The sequence below is a fragment of the Calonectris borealis genome, chromosome 20, assembly GCF_964195595.1.
Source record: "Calonectris borealis chromosome 20, bCalBor7.hap1.2, whole genome shotgun sequence".
Taxonomy (NCBI): domain Eukaryota; kingdom Metazoa; phylum Chordata; class Aves; order Procellariiformes; family Procellariidae; genus Calonectris; species Calonectris borealis.
Window position 1 is genome coordinate 7,266,608 of NC_134331.1, and position 25,961 is coordinate 7,292,568.

At 50.1% G+C, this 25,961-nt stretch overlaps 1 protein-coding gene across 1 annotated transcript in view; it reads right to left on the reverse strand.

Moving 5' to 3' along the window:
* Window positions 1–25,961, reverse strand: part of CACNA1G (calcium voltage-gated channel subunit alpha1 G) — a 173,969-nt gene that overhangs the window by 60,729 nt on the left and 87,279 nt on the right. Inside the window, exons 10-16 of the mRNA XM_075169670.1 lie at window positions 25,595–25,959; window positions 10,861–11,012; window positions 10,140–10,325; window positions 8,858–8,972; window positions 7,978–8,133; window positions 786–879; window positions 4–188 (exon numbers count right to left, since the gene is read on the reverse strand). Coding sequence (XP_075025771.1) covers window positions 4–188; window positions 786–879; window positions 7,978–8,133; window positions 8,858–8,972; window positions 10,140–10,325; window positions 10,861–11,012; window positions 25,595–25,959 — 1,253 coding nt within the window. The remainder of the gene's footprint in view (window positions 1–3; window positions 189–785; window positions 880–7,977; window positions 8,134–8,857; window positions 8,973–10,139; window positions 10,326–10,860; window positions 11,013–25,594; window positions 25,960–25,961) is intronic.

A 25,961-nucleotide genomic window follows, 5' to 3' on the forward strand; every position in this document is an offset into this window, starting at 1 on the left:
TACCGGGGACTTGAGCTCATAGGTGGCGGGGTCCATGGAGACGCCGCTGGCCCGGCGGGACTCGTAGCCCTGCGCTGCATCTCCGAACATGGCGCTCTTAGGCATGGGCATCGGCGTGGCAGCAGTGTGTATGATGAGCGGTGGGGTCAGGCTCTTCTTCAGCTCTGGGTGGTCGCTCAGGGCCATCACTGGAAGACACAAGTGGGTTTTAGGTGTCACACCTCGAGGGGCACATCTACAACCTGCTCCTGGGCAGGCAAAGCAGCTGCGCAGGGCTGGCTTCTCCTCCAAGCATCAGGAGGATGGGGGCCAAAAAGCCCTTCTGGAGAGCTGAGGGCCCGTCCTTCAGCCTGGCAGGGGAGCAGGGGGATGTAAATCAGAAATGGGATCAGGTACCAATGGGATCAGGTGCCAATGGGAGAAGAGGGCAAATGCAGACTGTCATCTGCTGCCCCTCAACCTTCCAACCAACACCTGCCAGCTCCAACCCTGGGAACCTCCTGCCCATGCCAAGTTCCCTCCATCCTCCTTCCCCACTTGTGCCCCTGCAGAGACACCCCGAAAACCCAGACCTCGGGCTCGACAGGGAGATTACGGCCCGAATGCCATCATGTCTCTGTCTGCATCCCACGATCCAACCCCATGCCACAAGCCTGCTGGCCTCGGTCGAGCATGCGACAGCCTGGACCACGCCGCACTCTCTAGGAGGACACATCGGACACATTGTTTTCACAACAAAGCGAGGTTTCTGTGGAAAAGCCCGTCCTCCCGGGGTTGTTACTCACAGGCTGGATTTGACAAGTTTTTCTTAAGTCCTCCTTCCTCTTCCAGGCTGCGGGGGAAGAGATCCCCCTCGGAATCAGACTTGGAAGCATCACCCTGGAGCAAAACAGAGGGCTTCAGCAAGGTGGGCGAAGGGCTGCGGTGCACGGACACCCCTCTGAAAAAATGGATTCCCATCTCCAACACCACACCTACGGATCCACTGAATTTCGTACCACAATGCAACATCACCTTTCACAAAATGACGCATGCACATATTTATACCACAGACTAATTAACCTCCTACCAGAAAGACAGACTGCCTCTGGCTCCAAACGCGGTCCCAGAAAGGGATCAGAAAAACCCAAACCTTTGCTTAATTTTTGCCGCTGGAATTGCAGACTGGGCAGATGTTAGGGAAGGACAGATATCTGATGAGCAATTTTGGGACAAAAATTGACCCTACTCATCTGTCTTAATTTATACATTATGGTTTAAAACTCCCTGTCTGTGGCTCTTTCTAGTGATGCTTCAATGAAGCAATCCAGGATTCAGAAGGGGCACAAGGGCACCTGACTTTCCAACGCAGCTAATGGGCACGTGTTGATGGACGCCCCACCAGCGCAGAGAGGATCCAGGTGGCAGAACATGATAACAAGTGCCCTGGGTGGCCATTCCCCTCCCAGCTGCAACACACAACAGAAGCAGAAGTTTTGGGGATTTACGCTGTATCATTTGGGGGATTTAAATTCCGCTGTATCAGTTCAAACGCCAAGGGTTGAGTGAGAGCTGCCTGCTTTGACATGGGCCCATCCTTGGGAGGAGAGAGAAGAGGTTTACCATTGCTCACAGCGTGGTGCCTGGGCTCTTGCTCGGTCTTGCAGCACGGACCCGATTAAGGACGTCCCTGTGCACCCCACTGATATTGTCCATTGGCACTGCAGAAAGGCGCTTAGGGTGTGGTATAGTCAGGATACACCCGACAGGCAATGGTGCTCGCCAGAATGCTGCCCATCCAAAAGAGGAGGATCCACGGCTGAAACCACTGCTCTGGCAAAGGGCACCAAGCCCCGTCGCGATGTACGTCAGGAGGGAGGAGAGGTGGGAAGGGAGGGAGGATGCTGGGATGAAAGAAGCCAAGCAGACCCTCACTTCAGCTGGGAGAGACCAGGAGCCCCAGAAAACCCCACCAAGGCTAAGCTGCATCCCCAGGAGCCCTGGTCAGCACTGCGGAGGTTTGGTGCTCGGGTACCTGTTAGTTGTAGAAACACAGAAGGGCCCCAGCATGGGATGGGAGGAGGAAATGGCATCTGACAAAAGGTCAAGTGCCCTGTGCCTTTTTGTTAAGCAAAGCCCCAAAGGCATGAGCCCTAATACTCCCCCATGGGGTCACTAAACAGTTAAGGGGATTTTTTCCAGGCAGACTGGACACTCTCAGACACATGTTTTTAAGGCAAAAGAGTGTGTGATGTGATGCGTTGGCTCAAAACTTCCCTTCCTGAGGATCCAGGATTTCTATGCTATTCAGGGAATCTCATCCTGTAGGATGCAGATTGGGAAGGTCAGGAACGCACCTTGCAAGGGGGAGCAGTAAAGTCAGGCTGGCCTGAACTTTGCTGGAGTCAAAACCGTGTCTCCGTATGAACAGGGGCTCCAGCTGGCTCCAGGTACGCTCCCTGCAGAGGCTCCCGGCTCAGCCTGTCAGTGGGCCTGCCAGGAATTACTCATTCTCCCTAATGGACTATTAAAAAGGAATAAATAACGGGAAGAATTTTATGTGATTTTTATTCCTGGAGTGCTCTTTAACAGCCCAAAGGAAAGTTTTAGGGTGCACAATGAGATGTGTGCCAAGATGGAAAAGCAGAGCTACGTGGGGACTTCCCACCCCCCTCCCCAGCACCAAACCCCACGTCTGGAGGGCAGAAAGCATCCCCTCTGAAACACCACGTGCCAGACTCAGTACGGTGCAGGCAAACATCTCGTAGCTGGGGCTGCTGCCCGTTACCTGTTCTTGCACTCCCAGTTTGCCTTTCTGGATAGAAAAGGGGTTATGAGAGAACAGGGAATTAAAATCCTTTTGGGAAACGAGGGTACGTCAAGATGGACCAGACTGTACTACCGAAGGGGAATGACACACTGGGATACGATGGGAAAGGGCTTTTGTGCTGAAGGAAAAGCCAGACTTCTCAGAAAGGACAGAAAGGGAAGGGAGTGGTAAAGAGAAAGATGAGGTGGCAGAAGAGTAAGGTTTGGAGCGTGCTGCACTTCGGAGATCCATGGCTTCCTCAGACCTGAATGGGACCATTTCACATCCCGACCCGCGCTGCAACGCAGCATCTCGCCGGAGATCCCAGCATCCCGGCCAGCCTTTCTGGGACACACCACAGCGCAGCTGCTGCCGTCCTACCCCATCCTGTCGAGCACGGGGCTCCCCCCACACGTGTCCACAAACAGGCTTGATTCCAGGTCCCTTCGCTCCCGGGCACCCTCCTTTGCCTGCGTAATGGAGGGAGCGCTTGGCAGGCGTGCCCAGCAATCGGCATCACCATCCGCATCCCTAGGAAGGTCCCCGGGATGTGACCATGCTGTGGAGGGGCTGTGACAGCCCTGCGGGGAGCCCTCCCCGGGCCAGGCGTCCAGAAAGGGGTCGGTGAGAGCCAGGGCTGGAGCCACATCAGCCGCCCCGAAGCACCCACCTTAATTTACCTGGCTCCCCCAGAGAAGGAAGGGACTTAAAATCAAGGCTGACTCAACAATGAGGACGATAAAAAAGAAAGGAAAAAAAAGTAACAAACCCCAAAACACCCAAACAACCCCCAAAAGAACGACAGCTACTACAATGAGAACAGCACCACGGCGTGTGACCAGGCATCACGAGAGAGACAACCACGGCGGGCGGTGGGATGTGCTGTGTACATACCCCCGACGAGTCGACAGGCAGCTGAATACAGCTTAACTGCCCACTCGCGTCTTCTCGCTTGGAGATCTCCTGAAGGAGAAACGGGGGGAGGGAGGGGGGAGGAAGGGGAAGGGGGGATTCAATTTTCACAGTTTCAACAGCAGGACTGAGAGGGGAATCAAAAAACACATGAGAAAAGGCAGGGAAGGAGAGGGGAGGGGGAGAAGGGCAGCGGGCAGCTGCGATGGAGAGCTGGGCTGGGGCACCCACTCTGCTCGGCGCAGGGAAGGGGTGGAAGATCTCAGATGGAGTGAAGCCCTTCAAAGGGACCAGCCTTATCTTTAAATTAAGTGTTTCGAACAGAGCTTCCTTCAGCTCCTAAGTGATAATTGTGCTAATGAAACACCAGCTAATTATTGAAAACATGATTATTATTGGTTTTTTTTTTTTGCAGCTGCATAATAGGATCTTTATTTATTATGCCTTCATTAAGCAGCAATGGAGGCTTTTAATGAATGTTTGATTAACACAATATAAGTCCTCTTATAGCTAGGTGAAATACCTAATTTAAGGAAAGCCACCAGATCCATCCTCATCCCTGTTAATGGAGACACCCCTTTAAATCAGCAGGGTCCCCAAACACGGCAGGAGTCTGCGGGCAGCAGCCCCATCCTGGGGGGGCTTTGCCACACGAGTGGCTCCAGCATCTTTTCACAGCACCAGAAGTCGGTCTTTCCCTACCCACTTGGAAAGCACACGTCATTTTTCACCTCGTTGTGTTTCCCCTTCCTCGGGGGCGGCTCTTCCAATGCTCCTCGGCACATTTCAGCAGCGTGGCCATGCCTGGTCTTGTCCTGCAGGGCTGCAGGAGGTTACAGACTGCGGCAGGAGGGCACAAGTTGTCCCACCAGCTTAATTTCTTGCCTACAGGGCAATGGATCTTTCCTCCAGTTGCTATGTGGGATGCAAAACTCATCCCACTCTAGGCTGGGATGAAGAGTTTAAGAAAGACTGATCAGCTTTGGGATCTGGATGGGCCAACAGTGTCTTGCTAGGCTGGACACTTAAAGTCTTGGGTTGTAACAGAGAGAGACATGGAAAAGCCATTGAAGGAAAACACAGAAACACTTTTCCTTCACGAGAAAAATCCCACTGAAACCGATAGGAATGCAAAAGGTAAGGGATGCAAGAAAACCACCATCCAAAATCCCTACTGCGGGAGAAGGGGCTGTTCCCTCTGGTTGAAGCCCAGAAGTCAAAGTCCGTATTTCTCTGAGGATGGTACATCCAGAGAGCAGGGAATGTTCTCCTGCAGAGGAAAGGATGGAGGTGCTGGAGGAGGGTCCTGGGAAGGAAGGGGGGAAAGGAACAAACCCACGAGTGAGGACAGCCAGGGACACGAAACAAGGAGGATTACCAATGGAAGAATACGCTTTGGAGATAATAATATTAGGAAGTCCCTTGGGAGAGGAGTTTTGTGTCTGTCAAAGACATTGCTTGCTTCAGAGAGAAGTCCCCAGGGCAGGGACCCGAGAGGTCAGGCAGCAATTTCAAATTAGCAGCTCGATCAAACGGAGTCCCCTGCTCACCTTCCTCGCACCGACATCAGGCTCGAGATAAATCAGAGAACGCACGGTCAAAAATAACCACGTTGCATAAAGTCCTGCGTGTGCCTCTTGCAAGAGAGAAGCAGGTTACCAAATAAAAAGAAACGGGGCGGGGGGGGGGGGAAGAAACTCAACCCTGCAAAATATATTGCTCCATATTTAAAGTTTGGAACAGGTCCTTTTTGTTTCTCAACTGCTTATATACATCTGCTGCCTAGCAACTGGGGCTGCAAAGCCATGCACTAAAATTAACGAGGTGCTTGCAGATTGAGGAAAGGCACTCAAGGACCAGGGAGATAAAGTCAGCAGCCCTGGGATTGTGTTTCAGTCCAGAAATCTGAAGAGGAATGGAAAAAAAAAAAACACCAACCAACTCAGAAGAAGGGTCAAGTGCAATCACAGGAGGGAGATGCTGAGATTTGTTTACAGCGAGAGATGATCTCTCTATTAATTCTGCTTAAGAGAGGATCCTTTGCATGCTGGCTAGCAAAAACCAGAATGAGATCTGTTTGCAAAGCTGCACACCAGCAAAGCTGAATAAACATAAACCAGCAAGGCCAGACCTGGCTCCCAACCTCCAGCAGACGTTTGCTCCCTGTCTGCTGCGAGAAACTCGGGTTGAGCCGAGGGATCTCTTGATCCCATCGCAATTTACTGGAGGAGCGTGGAGAACTCAGAATAAGGACGTGGAAGGAAGATTATTATTAAAAATGCCACCCATCAAAGCCCGAGGTATAAAATCAGAGTCACAAATGATAGAAATCTGGTGTGAGTTCATTGAAATTGCCATGGTTGGGCAGAATTGGCCAGAGAGGGTTTGATCTTTGCGCTGGACCTTGGTCCCAGCACTTGTCTCTCAATACTGGCGCGAGCATCACTGGCTTCAGGCTGTCTCAGTGCTTTCCTGAATCAGAAGTTACTCCCTGATTTACACCGCACGTAAAGCACATTTGCAGCTTACACGGCAATCCTGGAGCTGGCTTGGACCAGCCCGGTGCTGCCCCGGCAGAGGAGAAGCAGGGGCAGGTGATGGGGCAGCCCCACTGCAAAAACCAGCTAAAAGCAAATTTGGGGGGTGCTGCAGGCAGTTCCCCAGACTCCAGGGAAGACGTACCCTCAAGGAGATGGTTATTGGAGTAAAATCGCAGAGCATTAAGCCAGGGCATGAATTTACAGGGAGTTACGCCATGGTACCAGCTGGCCGCAAAGCGAGCGTGGGATAAATTGCTGCCCAGGGAAACAGGCGCACAGCGGCTGGGTGTGCGGGAGCGGGAGCATGCCAGCGGGCGAGCACGGGGATGCTCTAGCATGAAAAACGGGGCTGAGCCAAGGACCAGAGGTGTCAGCCTCCCTCGAGGACCAGGGGTTGGAAAAGGGGCTGCTGCATTTAAAGGCTGCATCCTTTTCTCTCAGAAGCGGGTGCAGCAGGTGATCTCCCACTTCGGTGACCTTCAGAGAATCAATTTGCTAGACTGAACAGACAAAGGTTCGGTTTCGAAGCTGTCATCACAAGCAGACAAGGAGCTTTTTACCTCTTCTCGCTCGGGCAAGGGAACATTGTGCTATTGGGCAGAACCTGGCAGTGACCTTCCCTTCGGCTGAATGGTGGGGGGGGATTTACAGACAGAAACAGCTACAACAATAACAATTAAAAAAGAAAGCACCAACATGGAGACACACGATACAAAAAAATAAAAAAAAATTCTTCTTGCTATCTCCTGGTACAACTCCATTAATTTAACTCTAAACTGTGCTCCAAAAATAATAATAATAATAAAAATGGTTCTGTGTATAGCTGTTCATAGGGTGGTAGGATATTATGATACACAAGCAACAAATCTTAAATAATATTTAGTCACCCCAGAATGCTTATAAAAATCAGAGATAGCATGTAAAAGCACAGCCTATAAAAACAGATCCCAGTGAGCGGTTTTAGGTTATATTTACCTCCCCAACCCCCTGGGAAGGGTGTAGGGGTCCCCTCCCCTTACTGATGTTCTTGGACAGTTGGACAATTTTTGCAGAGAGCGGGTGGGCATTGCAGGCCCCCCACTCTGGGCACTAGGTGACATGCTCACAGCTCCGAGCTGGACTGTTGGGAAGGCAGTAGGAGGAAAAAAAAGGTTGAGCTCAAACCCAAGTGCCCCTCTGCCCTTCCACGAAGGCCTCCAGCAATCCGGGATGTCTCGTGGAGGTTCCCAGCCCAAGGAAGCAGCCGGCAGAGACCAGAAATCATGTACTTTAAAACGTGCAGAGCATTGCAGGGCTGGATGCAGGAAGAGCTCCATGAATGCATACCACCCAGAAAGATAATCATGTCACTAATCTCTTACCAGCCTGAGTAAGTTTTCAGGAGGGGCTAACAAACACGGTGAGAACTGTTTCAAAGACACTGTCATAGCAGCGAGCCCATCCGCAGTGCCTGACTCACCGCTGAATTCCCACTCCTGCATTAATGCTAACAATGCTTTTCATTTAAGCCCTCCGTTTAGAGGGCTTGCTATATTAAATTGCACCGTGGCTAAGAAAAAGAAAGAAAGGAGAAAAAGAAAAAAAAAAAAAAAAGAAAGATGACCTAATGTTTTCCCCCACTTTTTTTCATGTACCACTCTTGTAAAGGTATTGCTGTCCATCTCAGAAATCAAATTCCAGGATCTGGAGGCCCTGAAACTTTAGAAGAAACCAAAGGCACAAGCGTGAGGACATTACCTCCGTCTGGAAACCCTCTACCAGGATGGCCACCAGCAGGTTAAAGAGAACATAATTCCCAAACGTCATGAGAGCAATGAAGTAGAGAGCAGCCCAGGAGGAGGTTGATGCCATGCCATTGTAAAGGACCTTGTTCCAGTCTTCCTGGGTCAAAATCTGCAGAGGAAGGGTATCAGGAAAATGAAGATACTGGAGGATTGTGTGCCATTTTCCCCAAGCCTGGCTGGGCATCTGTGCTCTGCATGGACCCAATGAGCATCCCGCTTCTGGGGTATCCACCATAGCTATAACCACAGGAGGATAAATCTGGCCCAAGCCATCTTCTGAGCCAGAGAAGAGACAGGACCAAAGCAACTGTGACTCCCATGCTATTGGTAAGGACCCTGCCCAAACTGCCCTGACTCCCACCCGCACCAAGAGACACGTTCAGCCGTAAGGGAGTGCAATGTCACATGGGTCAGACCTTTCCTTTGGTCGGCCAGAACAGCTAAAAGTCCTTCATAGATCCAGCAGTTACAGAGGTCAGAGCTGCTAGAACAAAAAACTGCATATATCAATTATGGGCTTAAAACGGATTCTGTTCTTTGTTGAGATATCACTGCAAACGGTCCTGATCTCCTCTTCTCCATCTCCACCCTCTACACTTACTTTCACGTACCCAGCCCATACCCTGCAAATGCAAAAGCCTCCTACCTCGGCACCCCCTCCTCATTAGCTTTCTGATTTATTCTGGAAAATGGTCTGAAAACCCCTTGTGTGGTTTTGGGTCCTCTCCCTTCCACGGCAAGGAGCTTCGCTAAGCTCTGTCAGATGCTTTGGAAAACAACCCCAGCCCCTGCAGCCCCAAAATGCACGAGTTGTGGCATTTTCCATTTTGTACCTGGAAAACGGTGACGATGGCCCAGAGCAAGGAGTCAAAGTTCTTCCTGTCGGGCAGCGTGTCGCCGTCCCGCTCCGAAGCAAACTTGCAGCCAAAGAGGTGCATCCCCAGGATGCTGCACGGGAGGGAAAGCAGGGGCTCAACAGGAGACGATATTGGTCTCCTATTAAAATCTAATAATCGTACAGCAGGGCTGACTCTGTCCTGATTTCACCTGAGCAATTCTTTTTTTTTTTTTAAAAAAAAAAAGATGAATCATTCGTTCACTGAAAAACACGCCTCGAGATCATGCAAACCAGTTGTGAATTTGGGTCAAATCTGTCAAACAGTTTCAACCAAAAAGTATGCCCGCTCCTTCTTTTTCTTCTGCTTTGTTTTTTTTCAGTCAAAACATTTTGTTTCAACATTTTCTAAACAAAATGTTTTGACTTTCTGTTTTGCAATGACACATTTTTAGCAAAATATGCTTAAATTGAATTAGGAAGACAGAAAGGGTTTCTGTGAAATGCCTGAATGAGACATATCAGGGGACTCAAAACAGCTTTTTCAATTTTGACAGGAAAACAGAATACCTTTCATTTCAGAGTGATACTAAAAGAATAATATGTTTTCCCCTGCTCTCGGCCAGTAACCTGACTAACCAAATTATTTACAGCACTGCTGAGCACCACAGCTGCAAACAGTGGCTTTGGGGTGAAACGTCTCACTGGGAGAAGAGACGTCATTCCATGGAAGAGACTGGCTTTCCTCAGCCTTCCCAGTGCCTGGATTGCTGGAACACCAGAGTTGGCTGTTACAAGGAGACAGGCTCTTCTCAAAATCTAGACCAAAATCCAGAAATTCGGGGTTATGCCAAGCCTACTTCTAACGTTTCCACTGCAGAACCTCACTTCTCGGAGGAAGAGGCCATGCAAGAGCACTAGCACCACCTTGGCTGACTTTATTTTAGGAACATCGCCCTCTCCTTGGCAATATTTTTAGCGCCAGGATTTCTGCTAGTCAGTAATTAATGGGACCGCTGTCTTGGGGTGATGTCAAGGAATCATCCAGCTGAAAGATTTTCCTTGTAAATCATCTTGCAAAGACAGATGTCTCGTTTGGCCAGAGTTAAGAGAATTAGGTCAGGGCAGCAAGCCATCGCCAGTTCTGGCCAGCGATGCTGTTTCTGGGACTGTTCAGCTCAGCTATGCCCTGGTAGGACTCTTACATCTCCTCACCTCGCCATGGGATCCCACCTAAAAAACCCAGAGCAACCTCATGAGTGGGAATTGGAAGTGCTCACCTAAAGATGAAGATGAAGAGCATCAGCAACATGCAGAACGTGGCCACGTTGTCCATGGTCTTCATGAGGACTACGAGCTGGCGCTGGAGGGCTGGCATGAAGCGGACCAGTTTCAAAACCCGCATGAGCCGAAAGGTCCGCAGGACCGAGAGCCCCCCGCCTTGCTGGCCCACTATCTCCCACACGCTGAGGGAGAAAAAAAAGGTCATTGCAGGATGAGAAGACAAAGCCTAACGCAAAGGCACAGAGGAGAGGAAGCAAAGAGAGGGTGAAATTCGGAGAGAAGAGGGATGGAAAGCGGGCAGAGACGCACTGCCAATGCCCGCACTGAGCTGGGCTCCAACCAGGCTTGCAAACATCAGAGTCCCACTAGAGCGTCAAAAACACACCTGCAAATCAGTGGCTGCAGCTGCAGGGGCAATTACAGCCTTTGGACATGCCAAAAAACCAGCAGCTACTTAATCAGGCACTGGTTGTACCATTTGGAACCTAGACTTTCCCAGGACATTGGGACTGATAGCTTTCTGATTGGGCCTCTCTCTAAAACGACCATAAAATAACCCCAAGATATATATTAGCAATCATGTTTAAGTGCATTAATTTACAGCAGAGAAGTATAAAGTGTCATAGGAAGCTATTTATGCCCACTCTCCATTACTTCCTGTTTAATTAAACAGCCAAATGAGGGGAAACACGCATAAAGAAAGCTCTAGGTTTGTACCTAATCACCACGATGATCCCATCAAAGATGTTGTATGGATTCTTAATGTAGCCAAAAGGACCATAAACGAGGACTTTCAACAGCATCTCCAGGGCAAAGAGGCTTGTGAAGACTATGTTGCTGATCTCCAGAGCGTTGGTAAGCTCCTCTGGCTGGGGAAAGAAGAGGAGGAAAGGGACACAGTAAGCAGCACAGCTCCATTTGTTAGGCATATCCAAAATTACACCTGGAAATACAAGCCCCAGTACTGCAAGTGTAGGAATACCAATGCTAACGGCGTAGCGAGAAAATAGTAATAGCTTACTCAAAGCCCAAGAGGGAGAAGAAAAATACTATCAGAGTATTTAAGGTTTATACACCCGTTGTAAATTGAGCAGGTAAACCCAGACATGGACTTCGCATTAACCGCAGCTTTAGTACCACCTCGGGAGGTTTATGTAGAAGTGGCATGAACTGAGCCTTAACGCTTTCACATCCTCCAAACCAATTCTCCTTATGCAGAAGGGAAAGTTGGACCGTTTTCTCACACAAATATCCTTTTAGGGCCTGTCTTTTTATTTAACATCTCATCAAAAGATTTAAGCTAAGATTTTCAAATGCAGAGATTTGAGGTGCTATAATTGGAACGGCTCAAAAAACCTCATTATCAGGATGATATCAGGATTCATTATCTGAATATTGCAACTGAGGAAGAGCCTGATCCTGGCAATTCAAAATGGCAATCTAAAAATAGAGGTACGAAAAAACCTAACAAACAGACTTCCTGTAATCTTAGACCTAAATTAATACCTTTCATGTTTTTCTAGCATATTTCACAGAGGGTTCCCAACAATGCCTGCAGACACCCAGCGCTGCGCTTTCCCCAGCGAGTGGGCGAGCATTATTGGAAAACATATGGCAGAAGACAAAAACCGGTGGAGTAGTCTGTTTAGGATCAGTCAGTGGCAAAGACAGGAGCAGAATCTGCAGTACCAGATCCCTTCTCCCCATTTAACCCCAACACATGGCCGCAACTGCATGTTTCTACTTAAAGGCTTCATTAAAATCAAGAGAGCGTCCTGCTGGCAGATGGCCGCGGGGCCGTTTCGGCAACGCGAGGTGCCCCACAGGGCAGTGGGCTGGCACAGTTCACAAAACACCTTACGCACACTGGGTACTGGATTCCTCTTAGGGGTAGTTTGGCACTTAACTCACTCAGGTACTTCTCTAAATCCCCATGTGTAACCACCCGTGGCTTGAGGTGCCTGAACACCATGGTGGGTTACGGCCAGATGTGCAAGTTCACGGCAGCTACACCATGAGCAGAAGCCAATGTGCAATGCGTGCTGTTGACTGCTCCCACCACTTACATGAAACACCTTCACGGCTGGCCAAAAACTTCCTACAAGAGACCAGGAGCTGCCACGCCACAGCACGTGCTGCGGCACAAGCTGTAGGATTTGCCATGAGGTGACCCACCACCAACCCAACACCATGGGAGCCTGAAGAGGGGATGGCTCAGGGGCAGGGTCAACACTTGATCAGCTGTGTTTCAGAGCCCCAAGAAACTACAGCGACCACAGGCTTCACAGATATATACGCTGGCAAATAAACAGATAAATCCATGTGGGTATTCAATTCTCAGGGTTAAAGTCTCCAGGCACAGCTGGCCAAGCCCTTGCAGCTCAAGTTCCTCCAACCCAGTGCGATGGTAGATGGGGACCCAAATTGGTCTGATGTTATCTCAGCCTGGTAGTGTAATTCCTGGGGACTTGCGCTGATACTCGTGGGAGCTTGTGATGACTCACCAATGGTGACAGGATAGCAAAGGGGGAAACAGCAGCACTGAAAAGAAAAAGTAATAAAAAAAGAAAAAAAAGGGGGTGTTTAACACTTCCTTTACCTCAAACATCCTCGCTGAGGAACGGATCCCTTGGCTAGAGTTTGCCAAACACACCAGACACACAGCCCAAATCGTCTCCTTGTTGATCTAGAGCTAAAATACAAATGCTCCAGCTCCTGATATTAAACGCAGCCCTGGTTTAAAATCATATACCTATGGGAACACTCAGACACAAAGTAATAAATAGGTCGAGAACTTATACGTCAAGCTGCACCTCAGGACAATTTCAAATAGCTGAAAGTCTACATTAGTCACAAAAAAAAAAAGCCAACTCATTCATGACGGCCCCAGCGCCGAGGCAGGCTGTGCTGTTATCATTACCGCAGCAATACTGCTGGAAAGGAAACGTGTTCCTGGAAGCTTTTCTTCTCATCCATCGGCACCACTAACCCGGGCCCCGAACGCTGATTTCCACCCTCTGTTCCCGCTCTGTGACTGCGCTGCCAAATCTAAGCTGCCCTGCAGGCACAACCTGGTGAAGTCCCTCGATACGTGAGCAGCGGCCAGGATCTCCCGCAGCCGTGGCATCCCTTCCCTGCAGGGGCTGACATGGAAAACCCACCCAGCCCCAGCAGGGATGTCGTGTTAACTGCGTGGATTAATGAAACTTTGCACTTCACGAGCACCTTCTGGTTGGAGATGTTATTGGGATGTATAAATCTGGATGGGAGGCGCTGGCAGGGCACAGCTGGGTGACGTGGGGAGCCACGGTGGGGGAGAAGCAGCACTTACACTGCAACTCTCCCAGGACCCCCGGCACCCACTGGAAGGGCTGTGATCCCCCCAGCCCATGAAACATCCCTCCCAGCCCACCCGGCTCACGAGAGTCCCAAATACCCCTGGCATCAGCACAGGAGGGCTATGCGTCAGCCCATGCAGCGTGGTGATGCTCAGCGCCTGCAGCAGCGCTGGATCCATCCACGCTTCACCTCAAAAAAGCCGCCTGGCCCCCCACTCCTCCTCCACACACTCTTTTCCACTTCCCTTGCAGGAAATGGTTTTTAATATCTGAGACATTGGGCGCCCATAATAAAAATGAAGAGTGGGATCTCCTGAACCAGAGGTGAGAATTAATATCCAAAAATCTAAGATTAATGGCCAAAATGGGTTGAAAGAGGAAGGGAAAACTTCCCTTTCACCCGGCCAGGAGAAGAGGAGGGTCTCCAGGGCAGCCTGGAGCTCTGCCAGGGGAGGGCGAGGCGAGCATCTGCTGGAAGCACACTGCAACCAGACCCGGCTGAAATCGAGGAGTTATTTTCCTTCGGGAAACAACACATCCCCTAAAGAGTTGAGATGGGGCAATGCGAATTGCTCGGAGGATTTTTGCAGCCGACTGTGGAGCGCTCTCCCCCAAGCCCCTCGCTCCCACTCGGGGGGTCCCCAGGGCAGCTCATGAGCCCCCTGCAACAGCTCCGCATCCCTTTCAAGGGACACATCGCTGCAGCCAGTCCATGGGGCACCTGCCCAGAGCCGTGCCACGAGCACCGCCAGGAATTATTTATAAAAATAGAGGTGGGCTGAGATCATGATCCTGCCCAAGGGGATCACAGCCAGGCAACGGGGATTTAAACACCTCTGAGAATGCCAGCTACAGGATTTCCATGCAGCTGTAGACGTGTATAGATGATAAGACTGTTTATAAGATGTTTCTGCTCTACAGAAATCACAAACATGTCTGAGACATCTTTTCTTAGACATCATTACAATACAGCAGGAAAGTGGCTTTTCTCTCCCGTGGGAATTGAAATTGTCATCCCATCCCAAACAGGAATGCAGAATTTCAGAATTGGCAAACTGACACACTTTGTGCCCAAAATTTTGAAAGCTCTCCTCTCCATTTTAGTCCCTATTCCCTTATCCATTTGCTCTGTACCGTAAATCAACTGAAATATAAAAAACATAAATAAAAGTCAGCTTGAAGAAGAACATGGAACTTCTTGTTCCCCCACTGTTCAAATGGACGTTTCAAATATCTCAGACAATGTATCTCAATAAATTTTTTTTTTTTTTGAAGCCAGTTCACTGAAACGACGCCCCTCCCACAAACAGCTTCAAGTTTGATAAACTGCCATTTTCTGACAATAACTGTCTAATCAAAACAATATTGACCACCTCTAGACATAATGTACCTGGGACAGTCACCAACTCCTGGCACACAACCAGCTCAACGGGTCCTCGCCAGGCGTGGAGGAAAAGAGCCGGTAAAATCAAGCAGCTTTCCCCTCCAAGGGCCACAACACGGCAGCCGGGGGAGGTAGCATCCTTCCTTTGACTAAATGATATATTTGGAAAACAAACCCCTTCAGGACCCCCCCCAGAAAGGGCATTTTGCAGGGAAGCAGAGCCGGAGGTGTAGACCCTGGGGTCTCTTTGCAGCACAAAGCCTCCTGCCCACCACCCCAATTACAGAACATCTGCCACAGCCTCAGCTTCTCCATTAAGAGAAGAGTCTTCTAATTCTCTCGTCAGCAGCAGCAGTGACTAATTAAAAGGAAAGAATCCTATGATTAAACAAGCAACACCCAGAAAGAGCGAGATACAAGTGCAATTCAGCTGTGGCACGAAACACCAGCTCTTCCGATGAGTCTTCGGTAAATACTGAATTTTGTTTCCAGGACACCTCGTGTTGCTGGACACACAGATGTGGTGTCCTGGATAAATCATTCCCTGTTAGCTCTCTGTTTGTGTAGTGTCGATTTGTTGATGTACCAAACAGCACATTGACAAGCTCTGGCAGCACATAAAATAGGAGCAGACAGCACAGCATCTCTCATAAACACCACGCAGCAAACGAAGGCGGCAGGGAGGAGGCGAGCCATGGGCGCCCGCCCAGACGTAACCCTGCCTGGCAGGGTGCAAACCGTGGCGGCGAGGAGGGGATGCTCTCTGCACCCTGCCTGGAGGTTTCACCAAGCAGGGCACTGCCGTGGGGGACAGGAGGAAGATGTCCCCCAGGTACTAAATGTTGCATCGAGGGGTATCTCAGAGCTGGACCAGTGCCTTGCCCTTTTTCAGCATTCAGAAACAGGCTGTAATGCATTTCTTTTGGTTTTTTTTTTTCTTTTTTTCAACTGAGTAGAAGCTCACGAGCAAGGTTTCCGATGGCAGAAGGGACGTGCTCCATTTCCATCTGGGCACGAGATGGTGGCTCACGCTACTCCTTCCTGTGCACGGGGCTCCAATGTGTCTGCTGAGCAAGCGAGGCTGCAGGCAACAAGCGGGGAAAAAGGTGAGGACAGGGGCTGGGGTCATTAAAAGCACAAGCTCCGGGGGCTGTGTTCCCCAATTCCTGAAAGACAAGCCCTGCTACGTGATGAAGTGTAACCAAGTGCCCTGGCAGACGGTACACAGAGCTTACAAGGCTTCTACTGCTGCCTTCCTCCAGCCATGACCCATATAAGGCACAGGCATAGCACAGGCTCTTCATCATCATCAGACCTGCACCCAGCGCCGTGGGCATGTCTGGCATGGATCCGTCCATCCCCATTTCCCCCTTGCCCAGGCAGCGAGCTCCAGGCTGCGGCCAAGCCTGGTCTTCCCAGCCCCTGCCCCTGGGGATGTCAGCACAAAAGAGCAGAAGCACCCCAGGGTCTTTCCTCTCTATCTTGTTAACAATAAAATAAAATAGAAAAACCACTCTGTCTCGCCACAGCACAGAGGGAGGGATGGGGTGGCCGGCCAGGAGGCAGATCCCTCCTGATCCCAAGGGCTCTGCTTCTGCAAGCGGATCCAGAAGACCATGAAAACTTCTAACCCATTCAAATGGCTGCAGAATAAAACCCTTCTGAAATCATTACCATGGCAACTAAGGAAAAATAACACAGAAAGAAAATACCGACCTCAGCTATTTCACAGGAAACACCAACAACATTTTACTGACTCATCACTTGCAGATTTTTAATATATATACATATGAAAAAAATCAAATGGGTCACACCAAGATGCAATTTTCAACCTGACACCGCTCCATTAAGATCCTCTCCACCCTCCGCGTGGGTGCAGACACACACCGGGTCTACCTCGAAACAGGAGCCAGACCACTAGTCCTGGGGCAAAACGCAAGAAATGCTGATGAACAGAAGCAGCTATTAACCAACAAAGTGAGGTGCCCTTTTTTTTGCCCTCTCCCACACCCGATTCCCCATCATTTATAGCTCATGGCCATGTCGTCAGTCAACCAACGAGCCTTCTCCATGCCCTGCCCTCATCGCACCCACATTATTCCCCCTGCCTTGGTGCACCCGCTGAGCCACAGCCATCCGAAAAAACACGTTGATTCCCTTCGGTAAATACAGCTCCTCTTAGCTCCAGTGCAGTTTGCTACTTTATAAATAGAAACTCAATCTACGCATATTTTCAGCGATGACATTCATTGTCTTTGGGGCTCCTTAAAAGGCATCGGGCTTTAGCTATTGTCCTGGGTCCAGCAACGTGAACCTGAGCCATGCTCATCGGAGCCCGATAGACCGATAGGCTTTCTCTACTCATCCTTTGCCAAACTGATTAAAGAAAACAACTCAGAAAGTAGCAGGATTGCAGCAGTTTTTGCTCTGCTGCTCCTGGGGCTGGAGACACAGAAAGAGCAGCGTGCTCGCTACTTAGTGAGCTGGAGGAGGACTGCTGGGAAGTTCAGGATTTATAGGCATTTATTAAAAGGAAATGACTTTGACAGACAAGTGAACAAGTCCAGTTTCATCCCATCACCACATGGGAAAGGAGGATTTTGTTACAGGCTGAATGGAGGCTGAATATTTCATGCCACGGCAAATAATGCTGTAAGAAAGGGAGGAAAGCAGCTTTCATTTCAGAGAAATCGGAGTTGTCTGCACAGGAGGGACTCCCCTTCCACCGCTGCTGCTAATCTCCTCACCTTCCACCCATTCTTCCCTGTTCCAATTAACATATGTCCCTTCCCACCCCACACCTGCAGAAGGAAGGAGCTGAGTCCCATGGACATGGCATCTTCTGGTGCAAGACCTTCCTCTCCACCACATCGTTGTTGAGCCACCACGGCCAACAACCGAATTCCACAGTCGCGACTGCCCATATGGGGCCGTGTCCCCATGCACTTCTGCCTCCTGTCCACCCGGAGCCCAGGGTGCAAATGAGGGGACGAGCCCCAAGCACAATGGAGAACCTCATCAACGAACCACAAAGGGATCTGCCATGAACTATCCCTGACCAGGACCATAAAGAGGACCTCCAGACCATGCTCTCCTCCTCCAAGCCCTGGGGCCGTGCTCTCTTTACCGCTCTCAGGAGGCACAGCAGATATTCTCGCCTGAACTCCTTATCTCTCTCAGCTTGAGATTTCTGGATGAATTTTATCCCAGAAAATGCAAGAAAAACATGAACTGGCTCATCCCTCTGCCCAGGTTTCAAAGGAGCTTAAGCTGAACAAAAGCTGCATTTCCATTTGGTCACACCTTGTAAGTACTTGAGATTTAAAGCCCTCTATTTCTAGTTAATCTAAACCAAGTTTGAAACTTATCTCCCCATTAGTAGTTCAGAAGGTACCAGGGGGAGGGAGGAAATAAAAAAAGAGAAAGAAGGCGGCTGTCTCTGTACGGCTCCTGCACAGTTCTGCTGAACCCGGGTTTCTGATGCTGGTAACACTATCTCTAATGCTGACAGACGTCCACAGGGAAAAAGCTGGTCGTTTCCTAACATCAGCAAAAACACAATTATAACAAAGAGCTGAAATCCAGCAGAGACAGGGAAAAAGTGCTCGGCTCCTGTCCCCGCCCCTGCTGGGGGCTGAGCGGGGTGGGAAGGGGCTCTGCGAGGACACGGGTGGCAGCAGGGCAGAGTCATGGGCACCAACAGCATTGGGACCAACCTCTACCAGGAGAATCGGGGGAAAAAATGGTCTGATCCCTGGGAAATCACCAACAATCAGCAATCAGGAGTGCTTACAGACGAAAGCATTTGCAAACTGAGGATGCTCCAGAAGCTCTAGCTGAGTTTCCTGGCTCCCACCCAAGGGGAACAACCACAATAATCAAAGAAGGAGCAGAGAGAAACGCCTGGCTATCTGCAGAGAGCAGTGATTTTTCATCTGCAGGGATGAAGCGAGTTTCAAAAGCACACATCATTTTCCCATTTCACTGAGCCGGAGTCTCTTCTCAACGCTGCCTGAGCAGAGATAACACGAGGGTACGGATGGCAGCTGAAACAACAGCTGTAATGATAGGATCTAAGGCAGCCCCAATATTTCCAGCCTCTGAACTAAATTAACAGGAAAGGATTGACACTTACAGCTCCCCATCCAGGGAGCTGAAAAAAACTTTAGTAGATGTCAAGGAATCCACATAGGCTCATCCCTAAAGCATGCAGAGAACTGAATTATCTGATAAAAAACCCATACACTTTCCAGCTGCATGAAATCTCATTTAATTTTCAAATCAATCAGTCTCCAGAACCAGGATAAAATCTGCTTTACAGGCACAACCCCTATTTTTAATGACTATGAGGGCCGTGGCACCTTTGTATTTTGCATGACACTCTGGAAGAGCTTCATGAGTGAGTCAATTAAAACACGCGAGTTCCTACAAGACCTCATAAACCCTTCAAATCACTGAGGAGCGGAAGAACCCCCAAGGTCCATAAAAAGAATTACCCCCAATAACAAACAGAGAGCTGGTTTTGAAGTCAGTGATCCTAGTGATTAACAGCTCTGACGACTTCCATTAGCGTTGACTTGACTCCTCCAGTCTCCAACAACAAACCGTTAATAAGAGTAATTTCTGCTTAAGCAGGATCTAATTGAATACAGCATGAGCAAATCTATAGGGCACCTCATTTTCCTATGGTGGGAGTGCCCTATGCAGCTGTAGCGCTGAGAAATAAAGTTGACACTAGCTACAAGCCCTGCATTGGGCAAAGCCAGCAGACGCCGAGGGAGGGAAAGCCTCACTGTGCTGCCAAAGCTTTGATCGCTTGGCTAAGAGCAGCTGGCACAGGGCTGGAGAGATGTGTAATGGAGTTAAATAGAGACATGGGATATTCACCAAAGTGGAAGTGGAGATATCTCCAGGAAGAGAACATGGTGCGTGAGCATAGGACCTTGCAAGCTCCCGGGAAGAGCCTCGGACAGATGGAGGTTTTCCAGGGAAAGGCTGTCTCATTGATTTAGAGGGAAGCACGTCCATGCATAAGTGCCCTCCTGAATCAAAGCCTAATGAATCAGATTCATATGAGAAGGCATCAAATTTGAAACTTCACCACAAAGAAAAGTCGGGCTGTACTATTAAGGCCACAGTTGGAGTAAAGCAGCCAGGGTGCAGGGTTAAGGGGTACAACACTGGTTTGCATCGATGTGCGATGCAGAGAGCCCCTGGTGCAGCACCAGCTGCCTGGACGTGGGATGGGTCTTCGAGTCCCTGCACTCGCAGGAAACAATTCAAAAGAGGTGTAAGAGATACCAGAAATATTTTTTAAAAACAGGATTCCCTTCCTTCCTGACCTGGAGGCCTGACACAAATTCATACACATGAAAAAAGCCAAAATTTAGATGTCCTGGACCGACCTGATGTAGAGCTGCAGAGGTCAGAGCAGGCACGGTGTTGTCTACAACCGCCCTATGCAGCCAAGCGAGGGCGAGCCGGGCAGCACACACCCTGTGAGCTGGAGCTCATCCCCGGATTCTCCACAGCCTCCTCAGGAGGCTAACGAGCACTTGGCAAGATCTCATTTTGGCACATAGAGATGTCAAAGGAGCAGTCTCCATATGCCCGACAAATCTGCAGCTGCCTTCCACCACTCCTGCGGCCAGCAGCAAAACGTTCAACTTGGCTTGAAACTGGTGGAGATTAGGACACTCTTGACCGCGGAGTCCTGGGAGTAAAGTGCTTCTGATCCTCAAAACACCCTTATTTCTTGAGTCAGTGCTCACAGATGGATCCAGACCTGCTGCCCTCCAGCTTGCCCAGGACTTTGGACACTAGCACAGACTGAAGCACCCCAAGACCTGGGGCACCAGCCTGCCAAATTCCCGCTGTCCAGCTCTCTTACACCACTTCTCCATGGAACAATCAAATTTTCCTCCCACATGGAGAAATCAATCAGTGGGTGTCACCACAACGAATAATTTTCAGTTACCTTCTTCCCTGCACACTGGATTCAGGCAGAAGTACATAAATACCATTTGGGTGACTATTATTAATGCTTGAACCTGGAGCCTAATGGTTCCTCCACACCGGCAGGTTTTCTAATGTTGCTGCAGTTACTGACCCTTCACCTCCCCTCTCAATCATCCTGGATACCTGAAAATTTCACGTCCTCTGTCGCTGATTAGGAAGACTCTCATGTTCTCCAGCCTTGACTGTTTACATAAATAGAGACTTTAATGCATTTTCCCAGCAAGCTTTCTTTTGACACTTTGGCACAGATGGTTGATATTTCCATGCCGCAGCAGCTATTAGATCGTAATGTTACCGGTGACAACTTTACATCATCTGTACTGTGTATGCTCCGGGCCCCTGCAGCACAATGCACTAGGAATTCAGCTTGAGGTACTACCATGGGCTGAGGTTGCTCCTGCCTTCTGCAGATGGAGTTTGCACACGTTGGTTTGGGGTACTGCTGCTTTGTGAATTCCTACAACACCTTGCTGTAGCTGGGGGTACTCCACAAATTATCCCCCCGCTGGGAGGATGTCAGGCATTGCCTCTTCCCACTTCCTTGAAGAATTGCCTCCCGTGCATGATGAGCTTTTTCTCCTTGGGTGCTGTCCCAAAGAGTCATTCACCCCGTCATCTCTCCAATTTGCTTTTAAGAATTAACAAAAGGTTCTCCACAGGTCTGAACCAATTTCCTCTTCCTTCTTTCAGAGACACCATGAGGTTTTGGACCACTCTAGATCCAAGTCCCCACAAGGTCCAGCCATGGATTTGAACCGACTGCAGCTTTGGGGAGGCCGGTGCAGGACTCTCCAGTCTCTTGTTATGTTAACAATAGCAAAACACCGCAGAGACAGGGGCTGAAATTCAAGTGCTATTTAAACAAATGAATATGTAGGGTATAGTTCATACAATGTGAGTTCAGACAAGGAAAATCGGAACAGCCAGGCAGCTCAATGCGAACCAGATTTTAAAAACAAAAACAAAACCCCAAAGCCCTTCCTCAAGGAAGCCCTTGCCGAATTCTTTCCCCTGCTGAGGAGTCCAACATCACGCCTTGTACTAAAGCCTTTGCGTTTCACTCCAAGGAAGGATTTGGAGAGAAAAAAAAAAAAAGGCAGCGCATTATGGAACACAGTCTGGCTTACAGCCAGGGCTGGGGGGAAAGCAGCACAGAAACCCTCTGGTTTAGCAGCACATTTTACTCCTGCTCTATGGCAGAACAAGCTTCTGCAAAGCCCTAGCCGTTTGAACCCACAGCGCTGCAGAGTCTCAGCTTTCCTAAGGCGAATCAGTCAATTGGTTCAACAGTGTATTTAAAATCCCCTGGAGTCTACCTTTAAATCACCTTTATATTCCTCTACCCAAAGCTAATAGTTTCTACCTGCATTTTGCTTCATCTCCGTAGAAAAACAAGCTATTTAGCAGTCACATTAATAATCCGCAGCAATCTGGTTGTCATTTCCCTGATGGAAAATTTCACACTGCTGCCCAGCAGCAGCGACATGGTGAGTGCTATGTGCACCTCAAACCGCTCTGCTTTCCTCCCACTAAACCCAGCAGTCGTGAGAAAGGCAAGAGTCAGAGCTGGATGGCTGGGGAGGATGGGCAGAAAACGCAGAGTTAAGCCCGGTCAGGTGTACCTACGGCTCCTGCACGTGCAGGAACCACGTGGAAGCAACCTGATGTTGAGTGAGAAAGTCAGCAAGCTCATGTCAGAAGGAGCTTAGAGGAAACCCAGCTCCTGAACCCCCAGCCATACGATGTAAAATATTTGTTGACAATGACAATGAGGTGGTCTATGGAGAGGAGCTTTGGGATGGAAGGTCCTAAGGTAGGAGATGAGCTCTTGGGGACATAAACTACCTTTGCGATGTACATCCAGCACCCCTGGCCATGGGTGCTCAGTCTGGCCAGGTTGACTGATGGGTGAATGCAAATAAACAGCAAGAGGCAGGGGCCAGTGTTTTCAACACACTCCAGATTTCCACTCGTTTTGATGTGCCTTCAAACCACCACTTTCAACCTGGCCTTCTCTGGTTGATGAATCTGTTAAGCAAATGACTGTTTCAGTCTTCTAGGCATCTTCCATGGAGAAAAGCAGGTCTCTCCACGATGCCTGTCCCAAGGTGAGATGCAAAGCCTCCAGAGGAGCATACTTCTCTCCCCTGGGTATAATGAGGACCTCAGCTGACCAGCTCGTGTTCTGAAGTCCAGGATGTTCTGGTGGTCCCAGAGCTGCTGAATCCCACCCAACACCACTGGGGACAGGTGGGAGGGCAGAAACTTTCCTCCTCCCAGAGTGACCACCAGCCGATCCATCCTCTCACACAGTAGCTGCTAGCGTGTCCTCTCCCCCTCTGGCAAGGTGCTGGTAAACAACACAAGGCTTTTGACATGGCACCATAAAACATGTCCTGAAAGTATTTATCCTAATATAGCCTGCTGTGCCCAGGGTGGCCTCATGTGAAAAGCACAAGAGGTAAATATTCATTAAATAAGCAGAGAGCTTAATATAGAAAGTCATGGAGTCAAGTACTCTTCAAGCCCCCTCACGTCTTTGCAAACATCAGCCAATGAAGATAAATTTGGCGCAGTTCATCACTTGCACTTTTAGGAAAGGCTCTTCTAAAAGAAAAAAATCACATGTTTCAGTGTTTATAATCTCTGCAGAAAGGCCTGGTCCAGCATTTCTCCCCTCTAATTCCTGCTCTCATAACTGTCAGATTATGAAACTGCAGACTATAAGCCTCCCGAGTTTACAGAAAAACACCTCTCTGCTCTGTGCTGCCACTTCGAGCAGATGAACTAATAAAAACAAGCTCCGCTATTCACTCCAAATGCCTGGGAGAAAGGAATCTGGAACAGTAGTAGCTTCAAAATACCGTCAAAGAAAGCAACCACCCACAGCGTCTGGAGTCCCCCCACGCTTATCAGCTCCCTTCACCTTGTTACCCGAAAACCACCACAAAAATCTGCCTCCTCCCATCCAGCTGCCTGCTGGGACGTACCGCTGGCCGGGGCAGAGGCCAGCACCCCACTGCCCTATTTCCCCCGAGCCAAAGAATTAAGGAGCTGTGTTGCCTTTAGGGTGTTTGATGACGGGAGCTTGCTCGGCCACCCATCCCTGGTGGGACAGTCCCCCTGGTACACGCACAGGAGCCTACGCCAGCATCTCCCAAAGATGCTCCTGATAAAGGGCAACAAGCTTTGACAATCCACCCCTCGGACAGTGGCAGCAAAGACACGGCAGATCTGCATTCACCTCTCAGCCAAAGGAGTAATATGAGCATTTATTGGTTTCCTGAGTCACCTCCCCCCAGGTTCTTAGGAGATGATCTTCCCGATATTATTAAATAAAGGTGGAATCGCTCAAGCTTCCCCGCAGAGTTCCCGCCAAGGGCAGTACACGAAGGTGAAACCTGCAGGACTACAGAGCGCATCGCTGTTTAATGTGTACCGAAAACAACGGTTAGCCAGCCAGACTGTATTAGGACGTCAGGGAGAAGGTGCTGGCTGGAAGGGACACATTTAGCACATTCGGCTTTTGAGGCATTAATGCCACAGGAGGACACGGGAATTTGGAGCTTGTCTGCAGCCACCACCACTGCCACTGGGAGCTGTGGGAGAAATGCCTCTGCATGCAACTGCGAGTGACTCTGCAAATATAAAACGTGCCAGAAGGGAGAAAAGTAAACGGCCAGGACTTGAGGTGCAAGGGAGTTCCCAGCAAAGGCTGGCACTGGCACAGGGGTGGCCGTGTCTGTCTGGGAGGGGAGAGGTCTGGCATCCCGGGAGAAGCACCGTACTGGGCTGGCCTCTGGGAGCCCTCGAGCATTGGAGGGGTAGATAACAAGGTTTTGCAGCATCTCAGCATCCCTGCTAATAAACCCTTCGCCCCCAATCCAAATGAAGCGTGCACCTGCAGCACCAAGCCATCCCATGCCTGCAGCAGGTCCGAGGGCACCACACCAGGCGTGCCACCAGCAGCAGCCACAAAACCTACGTGAGACCAGACCATGCAAAAGCCTCTCTAAAAGCAGAGCTCTTGTCATCCTTATGGAGACATTTCACGAGGAACGTGGCAACACCGTTTCTTAATGACTATATATAGGGAAAAGCTCTGCTAGGTGACAAGCGTGCGAGAGGCTGGAGCAGAGGCAGCCTCGTGCCTGCAAGGACTCAGATAATCGAGCAGAGGAATAGCCAGTGATAAGTCTATTTTGGACTCAGCGTGCTGTTACTGGAGCATTCACCGGGGAGGCAAAGGCATTTGTTACCTCCTCTCCAGGGACTGCAAATTCAATAGACTTCCCTGCCTGCAGCTGCACCGACCCCGGAGCCCGCAACCGCTGGCAGCATCAGTAGCACTGCTGGGCTGGCACAAACCCAGAGGCAAACGGCTGCTCCCTCTCCTTGCCCCCTGCGCAGGGGGGGCAGGGGGGTGGTGCTGCCCATGTGACGGCAGTTTTGGCACGGTGCTGAGCATCCCTGGCAGGGCCGGGATGCAGGAGCTCACGCTGCCCAGTACCAGCCAAGGTGTTTGGTGCCTGCCTCTGCCTGCAAGCTGGAAGCAGGCTCAGAGGAGAAAAATCAGCCCTGCTCTGTCCTAGGACCCTTCCTACAACACCCTAATGCCTCTCACCCCAAACCATCCCATTGGTGGCCGGATTCGGACCCAGAACACCACACGCATCCGCGCCGCACCGGGAGCTGCCAGGACAGCGCTCACCTGCTCGTGGTACTCGATCCCCATGCTGAGCGTGTTGATGAGAATGGCCACCATGATCCCACGGCCAAAATATTTGCTGTCCACAATCTTCCGGAAGGTCTCGCACACCACGTGCCAGAAGGCCAGCACCCGGCTCGCTCTCCTGGCCCGGGCTCTGCCCCTCTGCGGGTCCCGCTGGTCACTGTAGTGGGCATCCTGCGTGAACTCGTAGACCCCCTCGCTGTCCGAGTCGGCCGTCTCGTTGTCCGTCAGCTCAGCCTCACCCGCCAGTGCCTTGAGGCAGTAAGGGCAGCTCTCGGGGTTGCAGGAGCCGCTGTCCAGCTTGGTGCAGGGGCTGGAGATCTTGCAGGAGCTTTGGCAGGGACCT